General features: G+C 24.4%; 1 protein-coding gene across 1 annotated transcript in view; it reads right to left on the bottom strand.

The window, feature by feature from the left end:
* LOC129608184 (uncharacterized) overlaps window positions 1-25,456 on the bottom strand; it is a 163,249-nt gene that overhangs the window by 29,968 nt on the left and 107,825 nt on the right. The window contains exons 3-5 of the mRNA XM_055519542.1: window positions 24,332-24,448; window positions 21,987-22,170; window positions 3,882-4,136 (exon numbers count right to left, since the gene is read on the bottom strand). Of these exons, the coding sequence (XP_055375517.1) occupies window positions 3,882-4,136; window positions 21,987-22,170; window positions 24,332-24,448 (556 nt within the window). The remainder of the gene's footprint in view (window positions 1-3,881; window positions 4,137-21,986; window positions 22,171-24,331; window positions 24,449-25,456) is intronic.

The raw sequence follows: 25,456 nt of genomic DNA on the forward strand, positions 1-25,456 counted from the left end.
TCTGTTTTCGTTGTGACATAAAATAATATTAAAAGTAATTATAATGCTTTTATTAGATTTAATATTTTAATTTGTGAGCTCAAGACACTTGAATAAAAAAATTTTATAATTATTTAATTAAATAAGAAAATATTATGTAATTATTTAGAGTAAAATTGGCAAGCCCAATTTAAGAAATAATAAATTGCTTGGTATTCTAAGATAGAGTAGTCGTGTTTATTAACAAAAACCAATACATATTTTTCTATACACATAATTTTTCAGAGAAAGAAAATTTAGGTATATTTTAAAGTGTGTAATATATATATATTTTGTACACCCATTAAAAAATTTATTATTATTATTCTTTTTTTTTGAACAAATGCTAATTATGAATATTGTATAAAGTTCATTAAATCGAAAAATTAGAAAATTAAGTTAAGAAATATGGTAAATGCTAGTGGACACCATCCCGCCATGTTACATAAAAAATAAAATTATTAATTAGAAAATTTATAACGTCATTTAAATATTTAATGATACCTGTGGTGTTATTCTGGTGGGTATAGCCCACTAATTAAAAATTATTTTAAATTTTCGTGAATTTTCTAAAACAAAAAAAAAATTTTTTTTTTTACGTGAAATGTTCTTCTAAAAAAGGAAGGCCTAAAACACAAATGAATGCGAAAAATAAAATTCTTATACATTATTAGTTATCGGTGTGAAATCATAATTAAAGTGGTGAAAGTCTCATGACCTATAATAATGATTTTAATTAAAGAAATCGCTTTCGTTTTTCAAATAAGAAAAAAATTAAATTTTATAAAGTTTAAAAGACTTGCAAAAGAAAGAATTCTCTTTAAATATGATTTAAATATCAAAAAATAAATTTATAATTAAGTGAATGAAGTGCTAATGTATAGAATTTATATTAAATATAATAATAATGATTATTTAATAAATGACAAGCACATTTTCATAATATGGATACGCGAAAAATCACAATTTATCAAAGGATTTTGTGTTTTTTTTCTTTTGTATAATATTCTTTAATTCTTTAATTCTTTTCTACTCAGTTTAATCTTAAAAGTCTATGATATTTAAAAGTCATTTTCATAATATTTATGTATGTATATATTTGTGAATATTTTGTTTAATAACACAATTAATACAAAGGTGTACTTATGAAAATTAAGAACAGAATTAAAAAGCATTAATATACAGAGTTTTTCGCATAAGGTGGCAAATAATTTCAGGGATGGTTCTTTGATCAGTTTCCAGCAACAAAGTTTATGGCTCAAATCAATATAAAACAAGTTCCCGATGCGATGGTTACTCTATATTGCACGAAGTTATACGAAAGAAAATTTTTTATTATTCGAAAGAAAAATTTTTTTATTTTAAATGACATTGCAACTAAGAAATTAATTCCTATCAAGCAAATTTTCTGGCTCAATATGGGGGTTATGGGAGTATCATCCACCGATTCCCTGTACATTTTTTTTGTCTAGCCGATGAGTTCAAGCGGTCTGACCCTTTTTAGTCGTCTATATACTTGATCAATATCCAAAAGTTGCAGCATTTCGGGGTTGTCATGCTGGAGTAATCTTGATTGATGATTGTTTGCATACTTCTTTGTTTCATTTTTGACTGTTGACACGTTTAGATCTCGATGTAGAGTATCATTACTTGCTTACCATGGTATATTTACAATGATTCGGAGGACCTTGTTTTGGAAAGTTTGGATAATTTTAAAATTGGATTATTTAGTGCAGCCCCAAAGCTATATACCGTAAGTCCACACAGGCTTAAGAACCTTATTGTATAGCAGTAGTTTGTTTTGTGTATTAAGCTCAGAATGTCTTCCAAGAAGCCAATAAATGTTTCTCAATTTAATGTTCAGCTCACTTTTCTTTTTTTTAACATGCTCTTTCCACTTTAATTTAGCATCCAGTGTCATATCAAGGTGGTTGGCTTCGTTGGCGTACGGAATTGTTGCCGCATTAAGAAAGACACCAATTGGATCGCTTGTGTTGGTGTAGTTTACGTGTACTGATTTAGCTTCGCTGAGTTTGAACCTCAATTTTTTCGTCCAAATAGACACTTCGTTCAATGAGACTGTCAATTTATTCATAGCTTCTTCAACAGTTTTACCGGTCGCTAATATTGCCGTATCGTCTGCGAAAGTTGCTAAGAAAGTTTCTTCGCTTTGCGGGATATCTCTGGTATAAAGCATTTCAAAAGAGGTCCCAACACACTTCTCTGAGGCACACCATCCCTCAAATTTTTAAAGATGGAGGACTCTTCCTCAAATTTTACAATGAATATTCTGTCAGAGAGGTAGGACTTCAATATTTTTGGAAATGGCTCCGGCAGAAACTCCTTTATTTTGAAGTTGAGAACGGTAAGGCACTTTTTGTACACTCTTCGAACGTTATAATATATTGTTATAAACGTTTAATCGATTTAGTATATACACAATATGTGAAATAAAAAGTTGAAAGAACTTTTAAGTTTATAAAGCTAATTAAAAAAAAAAAGAAATTAAAAATCTTTTAAGGTATACCTACATTGTTAGAAGTGGTAGAAAGTGGGTTATAATTTTTAGTAAATTAAATAATTATAATATAAATTTGAATTACCATTAAAGAGTATAAAAAATATGAAAATAATTTAAATAATAATTAAAATTATCGCCATATTAAAATAATAATAAATAATAATTACGAAAAGTATATTATTCTTTTTGTAATATGGTACGGATACTCGTATTAAGGTTATTGTGCTACTTTTGCAACTTATAACAGTTGTAATTAATTAGAAGTGTTATGATAGTAAATGTTGTGGAAATTATAAATTTGTTTTTATGATAATAATCACATTGTTTTTTTCTTTTTATAATTTATTAAGATTCTTAACAACAAAACGTTTACGAATGGAAGAGGGGACGAATTTAATTTTTCGTTTACATTCATTTCTTCTAAATAGAAAACCTGTAGTCCGAAAATATCTTACGCGATATTTGTTCAATACGTTTTTAAATATGTTGCTGTGATACTATAATTTTACAATTTAGTTTGTGACGCTAAAAAATTGACATATCTAAGACGAAAATCTAAGACTTTTAAACGTATATGTGTTATATTTCTTATCTTCGTTGAAATTTGAGCCGATTTAGCTGCATATTTCTGTTTTGTATACTCTCTTATTTCAAGAATTTCTTCTAAAACTTACGGTACGGACCCTATTTTATTTAAATTATCAGAAATTAATATTATTAGAGTTACTAAGTTTTAAATACACGCCTTGATATCAGGATGTGGTTGTATTATTATAAAATTTCAAGAAATATTTCTGATCATATCTCAGAAGCTACGAGTATAAGGATACAATGTTTGAATTTTTGTTACACGAGCTTAATAGTAGTTTGGAGCTAGATTAGCATTTGCTTAAGCTACATAACAACTCCAAAAACAATTATCTTATACCTCAAAAAGTGTTATATTAGGTATAACAAAACATAAAATTTTAATTATTTTTAAAAATTTTTTTTCTTGCAGGATTTTTTTTTAACAAAATAACCGAAGAATTTTCATTAAAATATTCAAGTTAATGAGTACTTGTTTTAATTCCCATGATTTTATAACCAAGAATATTTTATAAAATTTTGATTTTTTTTTCCTTTTCTATTAATTTTACACTTCTGTTAACAAAACTAAAATAAAAACCAAAAAAAAACAAGATTTTTGCTTTCGCGAAAATGAAAATTTTATGCCTTACTGAACAACATAACAATTATAAATAGTATATACCAGTTATTAATAAAAGTATAGAATAATAACACATTCTTATGTAGTATACAATATATAAGTAGACGAGTATAGTAAGGGTTATGTACTTACCGGAAATAATGGTGCTCCGTTAACACAAACACTTTCTGCAAATCTAACTCTACTAGGCCGTGTACGTAATTTTGCACGTTTACCAGCTGATAATAATGTTGATTTTCTACCTGGTCCTGCAATAGTACGCGCCGGTTGACATACTAATAATTTAACTTGAGTTTCACATGATCTAACTAATTGTATAACATGATCACGTTGTGCTTCTTTAACATCTTCATCATTAACAGCTAATATTTGATCACCAGGTTGAAGCTGTTTAAAAAATAAATTTAGAAAATAAAAGTGAGTTTATTGGAAAAAATAAAATTAGATTTTAATTTTTGAATTGATTTTTTGTTAAATTTTCCAAAATTTAACTAAAAACTTATGTCGAACTAAATCATCAGTGCCGTTTTATGGATCACGAAAACTTCAGTTGACTGTAGGAAGTCTTAGAGTTTGATTAAAAATCTAAGATTATAATCAATGATAAGTTTGTTAACCTAAAATATAAGGCAGAACGTGGAACGCTCTATTTTGGGTGAATAACCTTGTATTTAATTTTTCTTAAAGTGAACAAATAATTTAAACTTCTCTTAAATTTCTGAATTTCGTCTTGTAAAACCCCGTGTTTATTTCCCCTATTCTTAATCATTTCATCCCCTATTTTTTTCGTACCTATCTTATTTTACTACAATTTTCTTGAAATGAACAAACCAAAGGAATTAAGCCAGAACAAAAATTGGAAAAAAAATGGAAATATGAATTTTTATTACAAGGATACAATCAGTACTTATGTGTGTGTGCAAATATACAAATTACTTCATTCATATTTATATTTTCAACTTTACAGGAAATTCGCAATGGAAATTCATATTTTGTTATTTTTGTTTTTGAAAGAAGACTTCAGTGCTTTTTCAATATTATGCACATGAGACTGGTCTTTAAATAAGCATGTGTAACCAATTTACATAATAAACTTTACTCATACACAATGTATAATGTTACTCCATCCTTCGGTTTTCTTACACTATCAAAATATTTTCTTATGAGAATTCTTGTGTAGAGTGAGGAGTTTTGGTATAAATTTTGTTCTCATAATATGAGAATAGAAGAAGCTTCATATGTCTTAATTTGAAATAAGCGAGGGATGAAAATGTAAAATTGTCTTTTGGAAAATTTTTTTTTCTTGTCGGAATTTTTTATTAAGTCTCCTAGTTTCTGTATTTGTATACATGTGTGAAGAAAAACTTCAACAAGAAGATTTGAAGTTTTTATAAAAAATATGATTTTTATACTTGAATTAAAAAGGAGTATGTATATAGTAAACGGATGGTAAATAGTGAAAAAATGGATATTGGAATTTAGTATATTCAAGTGTATAAACATATGTGGAGGAAGGGGAGATAACAATTTCATATTCACATTTTAAAATTTAATAAAGCAGTGAACAAAAGAACCGAATATTAGAGAAGAGGAAACCAAAAAAAAATTTTTAATATTAAAGAAATGAGAATGTGGAAAAGGATATTCAGAATAAAGTATTCCATTGGGAAATATTTAAAATAAAAATTTTTGAAATGGGGTCTTTGATATTATAAGAATATAATTTGAAAGGTATTGCCATATATATTAATATTAAAAGTTTATTATATTAAAAGAAACAAAATTTTAGATAAATTTTCCTCCATATTTGTGTAAATAATTCTATTATATGAATTGAGGAGCTCTAAATATATATACAAAAATTCCATATTTTAAAATTTTTTATTAATGAATCAAATTAAAAGTTTATTATTGGGGAAAGTTTCTAACACTTATTTTATATTTAGTCTTTGAATAAAGTTGAAATTTTTATTAAGTCTAGAATGAACTAAACTGCATTATAATTTTATTTATGTGCATAAATAATTTTATAAAATTCTGAATGTATGCAAGTGCTGTAATTGGAATTTATAACTGAAATATATGGGTGATGCAGTAATGTTAACAAAAGGAGATAATTGTTTAGAAATGTTAAAATGTTAATGAAAATACGGGATGATTTAGTAATGAATGCAATATTATGCAAGGTGTCTCGCATAAAGTGAAAGATCATTTCAGGGATGATTCTTTCACAAATTTCCAGTGAAAAACTGTATGGGGGAAGGGGGGGTGGGTGGCAATTATCCTCAATTTCGAGATACAGGCTGTTGAACGAAAAAGTATCAGAGGTTTGCGCTTATATTTTCGGAAATACTCGACCTAAAGTAACAGACGCGGGCTTGTTTTAAAGGTAATTGATTGTTCTTTATTTTCATTCTTATACAATAAATTTGATTTGATTCGAAAATCACAGTTTTCGAGATAAAGCTCGTCAAAATCAGAATTTTTTTTTTAAATTTTTTCAAAAAAATTCGAAGGTTTTCCAAAATTTGGTGTTATTTTTTCTTTGTTTTTTTTTTTGTTTTATCGATGAACTACAGTATGAGCTGAAACCAATATAACATTTTCCCCCATTTCTCATGCTTTTGCCAGTAAAACATTTTAAATTTGTTTTACAAACTTTCTAAAAATACATATTTGACAAGCTTTATCTCGAGAACTATGGTTCAAATCAAATTCATTGTAAGACTAAAAATAAAGAACAATCAAGCCTGTAAAATATGCTCTTAATGGTTAATTTATGACACATGGTTCCGAAGTTATAAGTATTTATTTAAGGTACCATTTTTTTTCAACAGACTGTAACTCGAAAACGAGTATACCTATTCACTTTTTTATGTGTTTAGTCTAATTTAAAAAAAAAAAATTGTTAACAATTTTATTGCTCGTATAAACTCTATATGAATATTTATTTTTCAAGAACGCTTTATTCAATAATCTCTTTGCTTTTTTTCTCTTTTATTTTAATATTCCCTTCTAAATATTGACATTCTCTTCCTTTATTATGATTATTATTATATTATATTAATTTTTTTCACTTTTACATACTTTACTCAATAGATATCAAACAAAACTTGAAATATTCCAAGAATGAATTTTATTTTAAGTATAAAAGAATATTAAAAAATTCTCGCATATATTTCTCGCATCTATAGTACACAATCAAAACAAAAATAAACGTAAAAAATCAAAGGATATATATATGTATTAAAATAATAATATATCCTTTTCTCTTAAAGACCAACACTTGAACAATATATATATACCCATAATATATTTTACCTTTGTCACATATTATTTCTATTGAATATTAATGTGCTTTTTGTATCGTCCTTAAAACCACATCAATTTTACACATCATACTTAAAAAAAAATTAATATTTGTATATATACACAAATGCACAAATAATAATAAATAAACATGAATACATACATATAAAAGGATAATATACTGCTTTCAGTGTACAAATTTAACAACAAAGCATTGTTAATGATATCCTACATCCTTTCCTATATAGGATACTGTCAAAGCTTGTTCATTTCTTTTAACAAAACAATGATGAAAAATCTTCAACATTTTTTTTTTCTCTTTTCTTTATTATTTTAAAACTAAATTTTTTTTTCGGTTTTCTTTTTTTTTTTTTGATATTGTGTTTTCGTATATTTTTATATTGAATTTATATAATGAATTTAACAAGAAAAAAAAAAAGAGGGAAGATGAAAACTGAGAAAAAATACTATAAAAGAAATAAAATAAAAAGGTAAGGAAATGAAATTCGATTTTCAATACATTGTCAATGTATATACATATATATGTATGTATTAATTTGTATATGTGTATTGATATGATAAGGATTAATGATTATTATTCCGTCTGACTATAAGCGAAATATAACAATTGTTTGAGAGAAATAATAAGATTTGTGAATAGTGCTCGTGGAAATTATGGCAAGATTATTAGTAGATATTAGAAAATACTACACATTGAAAGTATTATAACAAGTACACTATTGAGGTAAATTGCAACATTTGAGATAAATGGTCACACTTTCAATAATTTTTATTTTTAAATTTTCCGATAGAATTTAATTTTGGAAAATTTTACTTGAAAAATATCATTACGGTTTAGTACGAGTAACACACGGACGACGGACGGTAAATAGCTAAATCAACTTTGAATTTGATTTTGAGCAAGAATTAGTGTTACATACGTCACTGCATATACAATATGGGTTTTTTTTTATTTTTTTTTATTTTTTGTGCTTAACTTAACGGTGTTAGATAACTTAAAGGTGTTTAAAGAGGTAAAAGGAAAACACAGAAGAGAAGTTCATGAAAGCATGCGGATATACAAATCAAATAAGGACTGAACACGGACGAAGGTAACGCGGCTACTTGGCTCTTTAAATTAATTTTTTGACCAGTTTTAAGGTTTAAAACAGCTATAATTTTAGTTTGAAATTAATAACAAAAAAAAAAAATATAAATAAATAATCAAATTCTAGATTAAGCCAGGTAGATAATTAGATTTTAATTTTTATTGTTTGTTGTCTTAACTAGAAGAAAATCAGCTTTGATAAAGTGCGTATGTAGCGCACAAAATATATTAGCAACAATATAAAAAGTATTTTATTCCGAATAAAAGGAAGTTTTCTTTTCATACCAATAAAAAAAAAAAAAAACAAATAATTTAAGTTTAATGGTTGCTTAATTAATAGAAAATTTTTAAGTAATAATTTGAAAATTTACATTAATATTTTTTTAATTATTTTTATAATTTTTTTAACTACATTTCGTATAACACTTTTTGTAAAATATTTGTTTTTGTGCGCTCCTTAAATTTTAAAATGCGTTGTTTTTTTGACTTTTTTTAATTTAAATTTATTCATTTTTACTTTGATGTTGAAAAACACATTTAATTAACAGAATAAAGTGATTTTGCTTTTCATTGACTTTTATCACAACTTAATTAAGAAAAGGTTAAATTAAATTTACGGGTCAACCGGATTATAGAGTCAAAAAACATCAAAGGCAAAGATGAAAAAATAATGTAACAAAATTTGCAATAGGAAATTTAATTTAAGAGTTTGAATGAATTTTGAAGGAAATAGAATGATTTTTTTCAGAGAATTAAGGAATACTTTTAACTAGAAAATGGTGGTTTATAATATTCCTTTTAATTCGTTAAAATAATTTCGTGTTTGTTTCGTACTAAGCTTAAAATTTTAAGGATAAAAGTGATTTCTTAAAAATTTGGAACTTAATATGGAAAATTAAATACAATTAATTGAAATTTTATAAATAATGTTGTTCAAGATAAAATCAATTCAAATGTTGCCATATGATATGACAAAAGAATCCCGAAATTTATAATAGAGATTATAGATTTTATCTAAAGAAATCTTATCTAATCATATACCCGGATAGCAACTCATATAAATTAGAAAACAAAAGTACAATAAATAAAATATAGAGAAAAAGGAAATAGTTTAGAAAGAAAGCACAGCAAATAAAAAAAAATAAAAAAAAACGCAAAGTAAAAAGAGAAAATAAATTGTGTCCTTTTATAAGTTTTTTTTTGCTCTCATGACCAATTTTTTTTTAACATCAAAATCTTATCACTTTTTATAGACTTTTATCGTATTTTGAGTTTACGTTTCGCACCGAAATAAAATAAATAATATTATTATTCTTTTAGGAATTCCTAAAAATAGAGCATCGAAAATAAAACACGAAAAAAAAGACAGGAAAAAAAATCATAATAAATAAATAAGAAAAAAGGAGACCGGAAGAAGAAAGATGAAATCTTGAATTAAAAAGTTTCCTTTTTTTTTATTTTTTTTTGGGAATTCCTGTCTTCGCTCTCCTATTTTTTTTTTTTGAATTAAGTCACATTTCTCATTTTTTTTTTTTTTGGTTTTTTCTTTCGGGGTATTCTTTTAAGGACATTATTTGTGGATTTTTATTCGTCTCATTTATACGTTATTCAAGTTTTTCTTTGCCTTTCTCTTTAAAGTTGTTGCTTTTTTTCTGTGTGCTTTCTTCCTTGAACCCTTTTTTACTTTCCTCATTTATAACAATATTTGACGGGCACTTGACTATAACTGTATAATATTGAAAAAGAAAAATCGAATATCAAAGAAGTTTTTTTTTTTTTTTTGGTTTTCAATAAAGGAGAAAAAAGGACGAAATTTTTTGTTTTTCTTTTTTTATATTTTTGGTTGCTTGTTTAGAAACAATGAATTTAAAAAGCAGAAATTTATTTTTAAGGGTGTTCCAATAAAAAAACAAAAACAAAAACGAATCCTTTTTTTTTTCTTTTTTTTTTTTTTTTTGAAAAATAAAAAACATATTTTTAAAATTTTGTAAAAAATAAGAGAAGAGACAAAAAATGCAGGCGGAAATAAATGTTTTTAATCTTATTTTTTTCTGCTTCTCTCTCTCTCCCTCTCTATGATTTTTTTTATACTAACCAATCCCTCTCTTTACAGAATGGTGTAAAAAATAAAAGTTTCTTAAAAAATTTCTTTTTGAATTAAAACGAAAAATTTTTTCGATTAGTTTTTGTTTTTTTTTTTTATTCGCTAAATTTGACCTTTATTTATTATCCGTATAAATATTTCATTATTGTTAGTGTATTCATTGTTGTTAGCATTAAATCTGTCATAATTTATAAGGGCAAAAAGTTTACTGACCTGAAATAGGGGAGGAAATGCGATGATGAAAACATAAAATGAAAAGTTTTTTTTTCTATTCGAACCCTTTTCTTTTCTCTTCATAATTTGTAGATTTTATTAAATGTATCTAGATTTGGTATAACAGTTTATATAAAAAATGTTTGAATATGAAATTTTTAGTTCATTGTGATTTTATTATTTTTTTTGTTATTTGTTTTTGTTTTTTAACTGAAAATTGTTAAAAAATAATTTTTTAAGAATGCCAAAGGATAAAAAATTATTTATTGAATAAAAGCGAAATTTTTAGAAAAAAGAAAGAATAAGTGGGAAGTAAATTAATGGTTTTGTATAGTGCTACCAATTCAAGTGTTTAAATATGCAATTAAAATACACTAATGAGACCAGTAAGGTTTAAAATATAAAATTAAATATTTTTTTAAAAATGTGTAATTTTGCATACTTTTCGGGGAAGAAATTAACTATATTATTATTACGAAGCTCTTTTGAAAAAAATATTGTTGTAAATTGTTTTAAAAACCACAAAAAATTAATATTTGTGTGTTATATGAGCTTCTCAACAAAAATTAAATTATTTTGTTGTTTAAATAGCTTAATGAAAAATTAAAATTTTCTAGGAAAAATAATTAACATCAAACCTTAAAAATAAATTTTTAAAAATTTCTCAAAATTTTATTCAAGGTTAATGCTATGTTATTTTTTTTATTTTTATAATTTTATATTCTGTTTAATTTAATGTTGAAATTAAAAGAATACGCATAAAATGTTAAAAATTATAACATGGTTCCGCTTTTTATAAATGAATTGCAAAAAATTTGAATAAGTTTTCCTCGAATTTCAATAATTAATTTTAGAGAACTTTTTAATTTGAAATATTTTTTAATATTGTGAAAGTTCATTGAAATTAATTATTAATATTTTACTGTTATATAAGCAAGTTTTGTGCTAAAAAAGCCAGTCTTGCAACAAATCACTTAACTCAAAGCAATTATTAAATAATTGTTTTCCTCATATTGTAGTTATTTTACTCATACTTGCGTTGAAATAAGCACCTTGAAATATTGAGATTTTTCTTCAATGTTACAGCTGAATCTTCCGAATATAGCTAATTAGTATGCGAAAATAATTAAAAATTAATTGAAAGTGAATTTCGAATTTGAAACAGTGATAACACAAAACAGAACAGAATTTAAGAAAAATGTCACCGAATCTGTTAATAAAATGCCGCATTTTCTGATAAAATTTAAATTTTATATAACAAACGAATTTTTTCAAAATTATAATAAAAACGATATCGAATTTCAACTAAAACTAAAATTACTATTAGCATCCTTAGAAATTATTAAAAATTAATTAAAATGGCATTGGTCAACATAAAGTGTATAACATATGCTAGTGAAAAAATTAAATATTAAAAAGCAATGCAAAAGTAGTTAATGATTAAGGTAACTATAGAAAACTTTTAATACCAAAAAACAGTTCATTCTTATCTATTTTCAACGAATTACAAGATAATTTTTCACACAGCTCCCAGAAGGTTAAATATTTGTTAAAATTTTAAAACATTATTGCCATATTAAATGGAATTTCAGATGGTATACGTAAGTATTTGCGTGTGTTTATTAACCTCATATTATAATAAAATCCTGTTTTATTGTTTACTTATACAAAAACGATTATATTTAAATAAACAATCCCAAAAGAAATCTATGTTTTTTTTAGATCCACGTGCACGTACCTATATACCAAAAATTCTAAATGAGGAAAAGATTGCATTGTTTTATATCGTTTTTTAAAAATTCTATGTATATAGAAATAGAAATATTTTTTCGGAAAACGAAAATCCCTTTTAAGAAAATTAAATATTTACAATTTTTAGTCCTAATCCTTAAAAATTTTTGAAAATCACATCAACCCTTCATATACGATTCACAACATTCCCATGGCTATCTTTTATTTTTTTCTTACCACATTTTTATCCCTACAATGAAACCGTATCCTATATTATAGTATGGTAGCGTATATTTTAAATATATAGATGATATTTCTTTGGTATAGAAGAGCCTTTTCTATATTTCTCATTTTTGTTTTTTTTTGAATTTTATTTAAGAAGAAAACAAAGAAGAGATCATGACGCCTTGAATGTAATATTCTTCAGTTATATAAAACACAATATGAATAGGCATAGCACAACACCATATTATAGCATACAAAAATCCTTTATTTGGGTTCTCTTCATATTTCTGAAATTTTTCTGCAAAATCAAGGCGTAAAATTTTTTAAGAAAATCCTTGAAATAAGGATAATATTAAAATAAAAAGTAAATGTGTTATTATTATTTTTGTTACTGTTTTTTTTTTTTGTTATTATTTTTTAATTCTTTAACTCCTTTTGTTGAAACTACTAACAATGAGAATAACAAATAAAAACGAAACAAACAAACATACAATCAAAAAGAAATTTACAAAAGTAAATGACTGCCTGAATGACGGAATGAAAGAAGGCTTCTATGTGTATACTGCGCTGCTATTGTCGTTGCAGTTGAAATCACATTTTTTGTTTCATCATTTTAACAGACGATCAAAAGATGTGAAAACTGAAAAAAAAATTATTTTTCCTTTATTATACAAAAAAAAAAAAAAAAGAAGAGAAAACATTTTGTTTTTCATTTTCATTTTTTTTTTCTTATTTTCTCATTTCTGTTATTTAATTTTGAATTAAATTTTGACATTATGACATTTAAGAATGATTTAAAAATTTAAGTGAACTGTAAAAGAATTATGAGAAAAATATTTATTTGACTTGAGAAAGGTTAAGAAATTTTCATTTTGTAAATTGAGATCAAAATTATTGGGCATTTTCACTTTAATGAATTGAAGCTATTTGAAGTATGTAGGTGGGTATTTGAAATAAAATAAATCACGACAATTTCAAAAGAATTTTTACGAAAAAAAATTTTAAGTAACTAAAATTTGAGTTTTCTCGGTTCATTATAGAAATAATTTATTATCTTAGTCTTATTGTAAATTTTTTATATGTCGCCTATTCTTTAGATTTTAATAAAACTTGATGTGGCCGTCATATAACCTATTATACTGCATGTTTTCCGAACAATATTGCGAGTAGTAATAAATATTAATTTGATGAAAGAGTTAAAATAGATGGTGAAAATGTTTTACGTATCCAAATGTACTTATTACCTACGAATATTTCTAAAAATTTAAAATGGATTTTTAATGAAAATTTTGGTCTTCAAACAAGGATGTCTTCGAAGAAGCTCATTATCTTAGAAAACAAACTTAAAATGTTTGATTAAATTAAACATAAATTTTCAAGAGTGAAGTTCAATAAATCTAAAAATATTTTAAAGTAATTTTTAATAATAAAACACTAGATTGCAATGAAACTTGAATATGCTCAAAATCCGCCTGTTTAACAATTTTTAAGCCTCAATTGTGCAGTACATAGAGCTTTGCAATATCACTTTTTTGGATTCTCCAGCAACATAAAAATTCTTTGCATGGCGGAAATTCGAACCAGAATATCCGAAATTTAGAGAAAATCCGGCAAATTTTTGGTATAGTAAAAATTTAAGCTGCTAGATTCAATATAATTTAAAATTCAGTAAATTCATGAAAAATTCTCTGTGTGATTTATTACCATTACAATTCTTCAAATATCATTATTTTCAAAACGATTGTAAGGAGTTCGAATTCGTTACTAATTTCAAATTTTTAGCCCGAATCATGAATCTTTAATCAATAGCCCGAATTTTTTGACGTAATTCATTAAATTATTAAGTACATTGTAACATTTTAGTAATAACAAAGTATTTTTAGTAACAACAAAGTAAACAACCAAATACGTTATCCATCCGATTAGTTAAGAGAATCCTTAAACTCGTATAATTTTCTAACCTTGAGCACAAGTATAACAATTTTCATTTTATAATTTACCTACCACTAAGATCATAATGGTTGATACGTTATGAATAATATTATAATTAAATAATTTTTAATTTTATAATCATCAAAAATTCAATAATAATAATAGCTTTAAAATTATTCCAATTAAAATTTCATTTTAATAATAGTGTAGCTCTACATTAAAATTACAATAAAAACCATAATCAAAATATCAACCTAATCTATCAAATTTTCAAAGTATAATACAGAGCACTTGAAAATTTCAAAAAAAAAAAAAAAATAATATTGTATATAAAGTGTATAATAAAATTTTATTATATAACAATAACAATATGACGTTGTTTCATTCTGAAAGGGAAAATTTTAAAATATATAAGAAAAACAAAGACCTCAAATTAAAAATAAAAAAAGAAAATAAAAACACTTCATGAACCTTGAACAAGATGAAATTATTATTATTATTCTCTTCATATACACATGCATACACATACAATTAATCGTATAATATAAGAGAAAGTATAAGAATTTTAGAAAATAAGCGCACCTACACTTTAAAAAAAAAAATAACCGAGAATAACTACTTTTTAAATAGCTATACACGATGTTTGTTAAGTTATTAAGAAGAAATGTTAAGAAAATAACATTGCAGATATGAAAAAATGATAATGTGGAACAAGTTGCCTTCTGCACGTGTAACCTTAATGTAGTTCTTGGCTTATACATGTTAGAATTTCAAATGTTAGAGAAAATAAAATTTAAGTCGTTTTTTAACATGAATTTAACATAAATCGTAGTTATTTTTTTTTTCTTACTAAACTAATTGCCTTACATTATTAAAACTTGTATAAATTTTGTTTTTTGTAAACAGGATTATAGTAATATGGTAATTGTTTGAGGGTTTCTCATATTATACATTGTTCTAATTTATACAGCGTAATATTTCTAATTTTTATAAATTTTAGCGTAGGTTTGTGTACTCATACAATATAAGTAGTTATTTGTGAGATAGGTGAAATTGCATGTGAGTAATAAGGTACTCTTTCCTGTTGGGTAATTTTCATATACGATATTCGACGATAATAATATTATGCTTACGCAAGTAGAATTTTAAAATTTTAAGAGTAATTATTTAAAATCTATTATATTAAAATCGATATTATAATTATTATATGGTTTTAAAAAATTTTATAATAAAATTTAAAAATAGATTTTAATTCTTAAAATTTTCTATTACAAAGTTGCTTATTTTAAATAGAATATTTACTGAATAGGATTGTAGCTTTACTGAAATTATTATTTTCAGAAAAGGGTGGTGGGAAAATGTCTTTCCACACTAGTGGGGGCCACACAAAATGATTATTATTTAAACTATTTTTAGTGTTATAAATGTTTTCTTTTAACTAGATTGCTTATTAAAGACTTTGTACCTGTCACAGTATGTTAATTGGTAGTGAAGTATGAGAACATGAATAAAATTTTAACAAGTGAGTTTCAAAATCGTAATGCTGTTTAAAACAAATTATCAAAAATTATGGAAATTATAATTATTAATATCTAAAAACTATTTTTATACTTGTATGAACGTATGTTTGAAAAGTATAATAACTGTTTGTAACGCTAACAAAATAATAAGCGGAGATACAGACTCAAGTATACGTTTTTGATTGTTCAGAATTCTGAGTTGATTTAGCCATGTCTGTCCGTCAGTCTGTCCGCACCAACAATAATTCAAAAACTAATTGACCTAAATTCATTAAATTTTTACAAATGATTTATTATAGCAAGTGCAAGAACTCTATTTAAATTGGTCATGATCGGGGTACCGGTTAGAGTAGCTGCCATACAACCTCCAAATTTATTTGACTATATCTTTGAATTTATAAAGACTAGAGTTGAAATTTCGCATAAACGAATATGTTATTGAGGCTTTGGTGTGTAATAGGAGTCGTTGATTTTCGATTGAGTAATATTTTCAAATCGTTTTCAATTTTTCCAAAATTTTTTCACAAATTTTTCTATACTTCTTAAATATTTTAACGGGATGGTAACCCTACTTCCTAAGATTTAAATTTAAAAAATTGAACGAAACAAAAGGAAAAAAATGTTGGTAAACATAAGAATTTTGTAGTATGCAGAGAAAATTTTTATTTTTTAAGATTTTTTTTTTCAACCCGTACTTGACTTTAAAGGAAAACCAAGGATTATCTTAAAGATAAAAAAAAACAAAAACAAAATTTTATCTTCGCCCTTCCTTCAACTTTAACATTTTAAAGCAATCATTCTGAAAATCTTATTATATAAAATAAAACGTTTATATCAGAATTTTATCCACATTTTTTGCACTCGCTTTAAACCAGCAATTGATTGCAAAAAAGAAACAAAAAAAAAATGGCAGCAATATATTGAAATAAAGTGAACTTGTTACTTGAACAGTAATGTAGCACCTAAAACGGTACAACTATACAAACTAAACACTTTCATAAAGTAGAAGGTAGTTAAATGATAAAAACAAAAAAAAAAACAGAAAAAAATAAATTGAAAATAATGGAATTGTGTTTTTCTTTTCTTATTTTTTCATTTTTACTGTTCCTCCTCTTTACTCCTTAAAGTTTAGTGTTTATAAAGGTAAAAATTATTTTACATTATTATTAGTTGAATTCTCTTTGGTTTTGTAAATATTATTGTATATGTGTGTGTATGACTACCATAGTTATGTTTTAACAATTTTATACAGGCATAATGTAAAGAGTTCACTTTTTCCCGTTATTTGTTTTCTCAGTTTTCTTTATTATATTGTTATTTTTTTTTTATATTTTTATACATAAACTTGTTTTGGGAAATTTTCTTTTAAAAAGTAATTTCAGTTTATTAAAATAATATAAAAATAAGCAGAGAAATGAGTTACTATAAAATGAAGAATTTTAATAACAGTAAAACAAAAAAGAGAAAGAAGAAAACAATGAGAGTGAGAATAAAATAAAGGTAAATAATAAGCTTAGAAGATGATGGTGTTGTAAAGAGTATAAGCACGAAACAATAGAAAAAAATTGCAGTTGAATATAGCAACTATAAGGTAAATGTGTCAATATTTTAAATATTTTTTTTCAAAATTCTCACACTAATAGGTTTTCAAAGAAATTTCAAGAAAAAGAGAAGGGTATACATTTGGTAATATTCCTAACTGAAATAGCAGTAGGTCAAGAAACATATAACGCAATTTTTTTATATTAAACCCTATACTTTGTGATCAATATAATTTTGCATTGAAGTTGATATTTTATAGCAGATAGCACTCGGCAGTATCAAATACGAAAACATTTTATTTTTAAATTTCATTTTAAATTTAATAAAAAAACAATATCGTATGCTTGATCTATTATTTTAATGTTTTATAAATTTTGTATTGTATACGATTATTGTAAATCAAATTAACTTTACATAAAACGATAATCGTTGGAGTATGAAATTATCAAACTATTAGTCATTTATTAACCCATTCACATATTAACAACGGCGCATACATATCTTGTCATCTAATCCGTAACATTACCCGAATTCTTTTACCAATATTGATTGTAAAATTAATTCTAAATCATCGTATTCATTTGTACCCACCTATTCGCTAGTGACCGTATATTTAAAATGCCAATAGAAATAATAAAATACGAATTGGTATTTATCTTAGCAACAAGATATTCAAAGATTTGGTTATTTTTAAATTTAATTTCAAAAGTCTTGGAAAATTATTTTCTAAACACTCTTAAATGAAATTCATTTCAATATTAATATTTCAAACGAAATAACAACAACATAACATTAACTACGAAATACTAGAAAAATAAATTTAAATTGAAACTAATTCATGTAGTTCACAAATTTAGATTAATTTAGTGTGTAAAGAACAATCAAAAAAAAAAAAAATTGAAACAAAAGAAAAGAAAAAAATTAAATTGATTTTCTTCTTTTTTTTCATATTTTTTCATTTCTTGTTGTATTTCATAACAATAATGTAATTTACAGGATTAAAAAAGATCCTTGGTTGATTTTCTTGAGGGCTCTTAAGTAACAAAACAAAACACGAAAACATAACAAAATATTGTATAAAACTTAAAAAATATCAGAGAAAAAAAGGGTTGTAAAAAATTATATGAAAAATATTTGTAAAATAAAATATTATTTTTGTTTATTAAATTAATTGAAATTTTGAAGTAATTGCTGACAGTGTGAAATTATAATATAAATGTGTGTGTATGTTTATAGAGAAATTTACCCGCATTCATCCGCAATTTATCATGTAATTTATTAATTTATTTATTATATATTATAAAATTAAATAAGCACTTTATTATTGCTAGGAATTTTATATAAAATTTTCCATTATAATTGATTAATTAATTAATTTTATTATAGTACAAAAATTTTATTTATTTTTTAAATTATAAGTAAATTATTTTATAAATAATAAATAATAAATTTTAAATAATTTTCAAAGTCCTTGTTATTTAAAGTGGAAACTTATTTTGAAAAAAAAAAATCAAATGAAAAAGTTCTTTAACTTTTCTTAAAAATTTTTAATATTTATAAATGGTGAGGATTGAAAATGCTTCATTTTTATTTTCGAAATTGTGTTGAAATTTAAATAAGCATTAAAATAAGATTTTAACAATGGTTTGAGTCTTGTTCGTTTGATTACGGCAGAACCATCTGTTTTGCTGTTGTATGAATAAATTTCAATTGAGTTAACATTATTAGTGTAATAGGCACAATACTTGTTAGTTCAACAACTACACGTTGTATTAATAATTCAGTAATAACTATGATTATTTCTTTATGAAAGGTAAATAACAGTTAATTAGTTTCTTGTCTAGGTAGACTTTTACAAAGGTTAACTTGAGTATAAAACCTAAGCTTTATATTTAAAGTTGCCGACTGAGACAGAGACAGACTACAATGAATAAACAACTTTTCCTTCTGATATTCACACTATAAACTGAAATGTTTGTTACTCATTACTGCTGGTTAATTATAATCTGGTTGATTGCATATTTCAAAAAAAAATTTGTAATTCAAAATTATGAAATTTCATTTTTCTCATTCCAATAATTTTACTTCGGAATTGAAAATACTCTTAATGGTATTCAAACTCTCAAACTATATTCATATTTTCGGAATGAACATGTAAAATATTTTATTTAATTAACGTATCTTTTAATTGTTATCTTAAGTTTACCTTTAGTATTTAATATTATAAAAATTATATATAACACGCTTTTCTGGAATCTAACGCGGTTTTTTAATTTACATTGCAAGCAAGAATTCAAAAAACATATATAAAATAAAAATAAAATTCATTATATTCTTAAATCTAAAAATACAAAAGAAATTTGAATAAGTAAGAAAAATAAATATTTGAAGAAAGAAAAATTTTATTCAGAAAATTTTTGAAGGAAACTACTTGACTTACGTACAGTATGTATATGTAAGTACAGATAGATTAAATAGCAATGACAAAATAGTGTTACAATTTTTGTTAACTGTTAAATTTGTAACAGTATATGTAATTGTGAACAGGGTCTGTCAAAATTAAATTATGGGATGAAAAAAAAATCAATAAAAAAAAAGCTCATTTTTATGACTCTCAATTCTCTCTGCTTTTTATCTTATTTTGATCAAAATATTTGTAAATCTATAAATCAGCCATTTATTAATATTCTACCAGACTCAAAATGCACAGAAATTTTCTTGAAGATGATGACTTTCGAAATTACTAATAGTGTATGTTCTAATACTCTTATATCGGCACAAAAAGAGACATTAGCTTGAATAGCTTTAAAACTTACTTTTAATCAAAATTTTCATATTAACCCTATAGAGCATATTTAAAAAGTATGAAAGGGTACCACTCCATTATGCTGTAGGAACTGGCTTTAAAAAAATCATATTCATATGTTGCTTGTTAAGCTTTTTTTATTAAAGAAATCTTAACACCAAAATTAAAATATTCCAGAATAACATGAAAAAATCGAGAGAGTAATATTGTTAAGTTCGTTGTAATTTATTTAAAAAAAAATACACCCTGTCTTTACACACAAAAAAAAATAATTATATTTATTAATAGTATTAGTTTTGGTTTTATCTGTGAACAATGGTGCGGTATTGAGGCTGTTTTTTCTTCTCTTTTTTCTCATATTTTTCTTGTGTGTACCAAAAAATTTCTTAAGATAAGGGTATAAAGCATAAATTAAATTTCAAAAAATTTTATTTTTTATTTTTTTTTTTCTTTAAATTTTCATTCTTCTCATCAAATCCCATTAAAGGATAATCTTATTAATAAAATGGGATTACTAAAAGACTAGAAACATAATATACAATAAGGAAAAGAAAAGGAAGGACTAAAATAGACTTGGAAATATTTTGTAAAAATTTATTTATTTTGAATATATATATACATATATATATATGTAGGCATGGATATATGTGATATATATGGGAATAACAAGAGGACAAAAGAAGAAAAATTATATCTCATCTTCTTTAGAATATTTTTGTAAATTATTAAAGGCAAGATAGTGTGCTCTGTTGGTAAGAGTTTAAAATATTTTAATATGGTGGGAATAAATGAACTTGTATACTTGTATAACGGATTTGTTATCTGAAGTGTGTCTATTTTCATATACTTAAGCTTTAAGGTGTTATAATCGTAAAAATTTCAAAATTTTTTCGATTCAAGCACAGTTTTTGATATAGTCTTTAACAATCCTAGTTAATGAATATTTTTCATTAAGTTTAAACGAATAGTTAATCCGGTTTCATTTTTAATTCGAAAACTATCATATGCAACATTTATAGCTCTGCTGCATGGGAAAATTACAAGGGAATGTATTACAAATTTTAATTGAAATTCATAGCTGTTCAAAGGGTTAAAGTAAACGAGTACTGAAAATCTACTGGTTAAGCATTAATCAAGCAATTCACAATAATTTTAAAATTTTATCATAGCAACTTAGATTGTAAATATAAAATTACAAGTCTTTTTTATTTTATTATTAAATTTTGTTTCCAAGAAATATTGATTCTAATTTTTTAACTTTATTATTGCTCTCTTTTTTTGTTTTAAATAAAAAATTCAAATTCCCTATGTATAGGCCTATGTGTGTATATAACATGTTTACAATTTAATTTCATTGCGGTTGCTTTTCCAATTTTCTTTTATATTCTTGCATATTATAAAAAATTTATTTTCCTCAACATTTTGAATTTTTCGTTTCAATTATAATTTTTCACATTAACATAATTTTTTTTTTTCATTTTCATTTCCATTTTTGTTTTCTTTATGTACATACATAATTTTCAATTTAAGTTAAGCGATCTGTAATATTAAAGATTTAATTCATTTATGTATACCTATATAGGTAGTACACACATAAGTACAGCGACTTACTTTGATTTATTTTTTACAAACCATAGAAAATTTAACAAGAAATTGTTTTTATAACAATACAAAAGCAGAAAAAAATAACTGGTAAAACAAAACCAAAATTTATTTTATTTTTATTTTTTTTTTCTTTTCAAATTACCTTATTAACGCTAGGACCCCCTTCCGTAACAAATCTAACGATAACAGGTCGTTCACTTCCAGCTACAAATCCAAAACCCATTGTAGGGCTTCGATATAATGTTACTGTACGTGGTTCTGGTGGTGTTTCATCATTCCATCTTGAATAATCTGGTGCTTCGTATGTTGATGTTTTATTTAAGTGACTGAAAATAATCAATGAAAATGGTAAGAAAACAAAAATTGATATTATAAAGAAAATTATTTAAAAAATCGGATTATCAGATTAAAGTAAGGCACTTAATATTTCCAAATATAATTTTTTTTCTTTTTTTGAAATTTTATTAAAAGATTTATTAATTAACATTGAATATAATGGTAATTGAAGATAAGTAACACAATGAGATTTTAAAATTAATTATTGGAAGAATATATTGAAAATACGTAAGTGATTTAAGGGTAAGAAAAGGTTTTGATTGGGAATTTGAATAATGGCTCAGTTTCATAATACTTTCTTATTTTGCAATTTAAATGTTGAAATAAATACTCAGAATATTGAAAATTATTAAATGGAAATATCTTTTGTATAAGCAACTGATTTAAGTTGGTATTTATTAAAAATTAAATTTCTGCATTTGTAATAAAAACTGTGTTGGTATATTGTGAGGTAAATTATTAACAGGCGACCGTATGAGAAAGACGAACCCAAGTAGCAAAAATTCAAAATGCAATTCAAATTAAAAGTGAACATAAAATAAGATTCTTTGATTTGTAATAGTTAAGATATGCTTGACATATGTAATTTAAATGGTCAAGAACATATTGGCTACGAAATTAATTGAGGAACTTTAATAAGTTATGAGATAAATAAATTCGACTACAGAATTGCGATTGTTGGAAGCACCTAATGAAAAAGATTCCCTCTGGTTTCCAACCCCTATAAGTACGGATAAAAATTAATTACCCCATAAGTAAGGAGTAAATTTTATTTACCACATCCTCCACAGATTTTACGTTGTTATATGGCTTCAATTTTACGTTTATTTGTGTATGTATCAAATTTTACATATTTTTATAAATAAACGTGAGTCAAATATTTGTTCGTCTATTTATTTGTGAAGCTCTACACATTTTGTAATATAAAACTTATAATATTTTAATTGTAATTTGTTTTTAATATGCTTTGAATTAAAACTAGAACTAGGCATCGGAAGTTTAAATAGCTAAATATTGAAGTTATTTTTGGTTGATTAAACCCAATTAAGATTAATACAATACCAGTCGATTAAAATATGGCTTCCTATAATGAAAATTCTGAGATTTATAAAAATTTTTTTATTTATTTATAAACATTTCCAAATTAAGAGGATTAAAAGGAAAAAAGAATATTTCATTTAATCGTTTATTAAGTATTCGTCTTTCACATATTTTATGAGAAACATTTGATAAGTTTCATTTATTTTCGGTTTTCCAGCTTCTTATGCAGCTTAGAGTCTCCGAAATTAACGAAACAAGTCTTAATTAAAATATTTTAGTTATATGAAAAGAATAACATACTGGGCATTAATATTTTATAATAAATTTAAAGAATCAATGAAGAGTTGTTAAATCGCAAAAAACGTATAAAGGCACACACCTAAGGTTGACCAGTTAAAATTAAGTTTAAAATAGTGAATGACTCCAGGCTGTAGTACAGATTATCCGTACATTTGATCAAATAAATTAAATTTGATAGCGGTCTTCATAATGCAATTTCCACCCTTATTTTTGAAGAAATATGCAATTTAACATGAAAGAAAATTGAGTGATTTGGTAACGTTAATCCTGGTCGAAATTATCCTTGATAATTATTTACCAGATGAATTTTAATAAAGATTTCGTTATTTGGTTATTAATTAATTTCAAAACGACATTTTGTATCTCATATTTAATTGAAAGATTTTCTTAATATTTTTCATTTCAATTTTCATAAAAATTTCGTATTCATTAATTTAATTACCCATATTGTCCACACTTTTATAAAAAAAAGAAAGAGTTCCAATTATTAATTTTAATATTCCATTAATTTTTCATTATTTTAATTTATTTCGAAAATTTATTTAATATTGTGCCATAAAAAAAACCACTTTTCCGTAATATGATCCTTTATTTTTGTTTTTTTTATTAAACATTTTAGCGCACTCACTCCATAATTAGTTAAATTAAATTATATTTTTTTTAATAAAATTTTAATAATATACAGAATCCTTTAAATTAATGCGCTTTATATTCTTGAAAACACAAAATTCTATCTTTAAACAATATACAAGTATCCTTAATATTTAAAATGAATAGTCTTTATATATGTATCTATGTATGTATACTTACTTTATGAAATACGAACGACCTTTGGCATCAATTGCCTTCTCCCATCCATATGGTAATTCTTCATTTGGTCCCCAATTTTCACATGGTGGTAACCATCCAGCTGAATGTGTTATGTGACTATAAAAGAAAAGAAATGAATTGTACATAATTAAGAAAATATTTTTAATTTTTTTTTTTTGAGTATATTTAAAAAGAGAGAAATGGTAACGAAAAATAAAAATTTTTTAATTACATTTTATATTTAAAATGGAAAAACACAAATAATTAGAGCACATACACATATGCTGTACCAGGGACGTTTTTAATATGTTTGACACCATACACGATTTCTAAAAAGTGCTCTCCCTCCCCACATCCCAACTCCCTAATAAATTGCGCATAATAAATCACTTTCGATTTAGTTCATTAATCTGAATGGAAAAGTAATCACTGAATTAAAGTCTGAAATTAAACTTTTAGCTTTTTATTTTGCCATGTTTGTATATAGGTTCTTGATATCATGTTAATTTTGTCGAAAATTTTATAGCGCCCCTGTTTTCTACCGCCCATTTCAAATGTTTACTTTGCAAGTATGTTAGATCCGGCACTGTACTGTACCTTAAAAAAATTAGAACGAATTTGTGAACTTGTTTTCAGGGGAATGCAACAAGATTTGAATGCTTTTTTATTTATCAATTTCATTTGCCCTTTCTTTTAATCAAAATTCATGTATGTATGTATATAAGTTAACCTATTTAAAATAAAATTTAGATTAAAAAAAAAAATAAATTTAAAAAGATGATGAAGAAATAGAATAAAATAAAACGTTATACATATATGAGATTATTAAGAGTAATAACCGTCATAAAATATAATTTCATATAAAATGTTAAATTTATTTTCCAGTTATTCTTTTTAACACAAAAGTGTAAGTGAAGAGATGTTGCCAACGTAAGGAATGACGGAGAATGTTTTTTTGACAATTAATATAGTTATAAATAAGTGAGCATCATAAATAACTAAGAATTAATTAGGTTTCAAGCTGATATGATGACAGAATTAGCCTCTTAAGTACTTTTATATAGGAATTTTAGAGGAGCAGCTTGTAGTGCAAGAATATTCCTTATACACCAATCAATGTGTCCG

Source organism: Condylostylus longicornis, unplaced genomic scaffold (genome assembly GCF_029603195.1).
Source record: "Condylostylus longicornis isolate FDR11 unplaced genomic scaffold, ASM2960319v2 ptg000030l, whole genome shotgun sequence".
NCBI lineage: Eukaryota > Metazoa > Arthropoda > Insecta > Diptera > Dolichopodidae > Condylostylus > Condylostylus longicornis.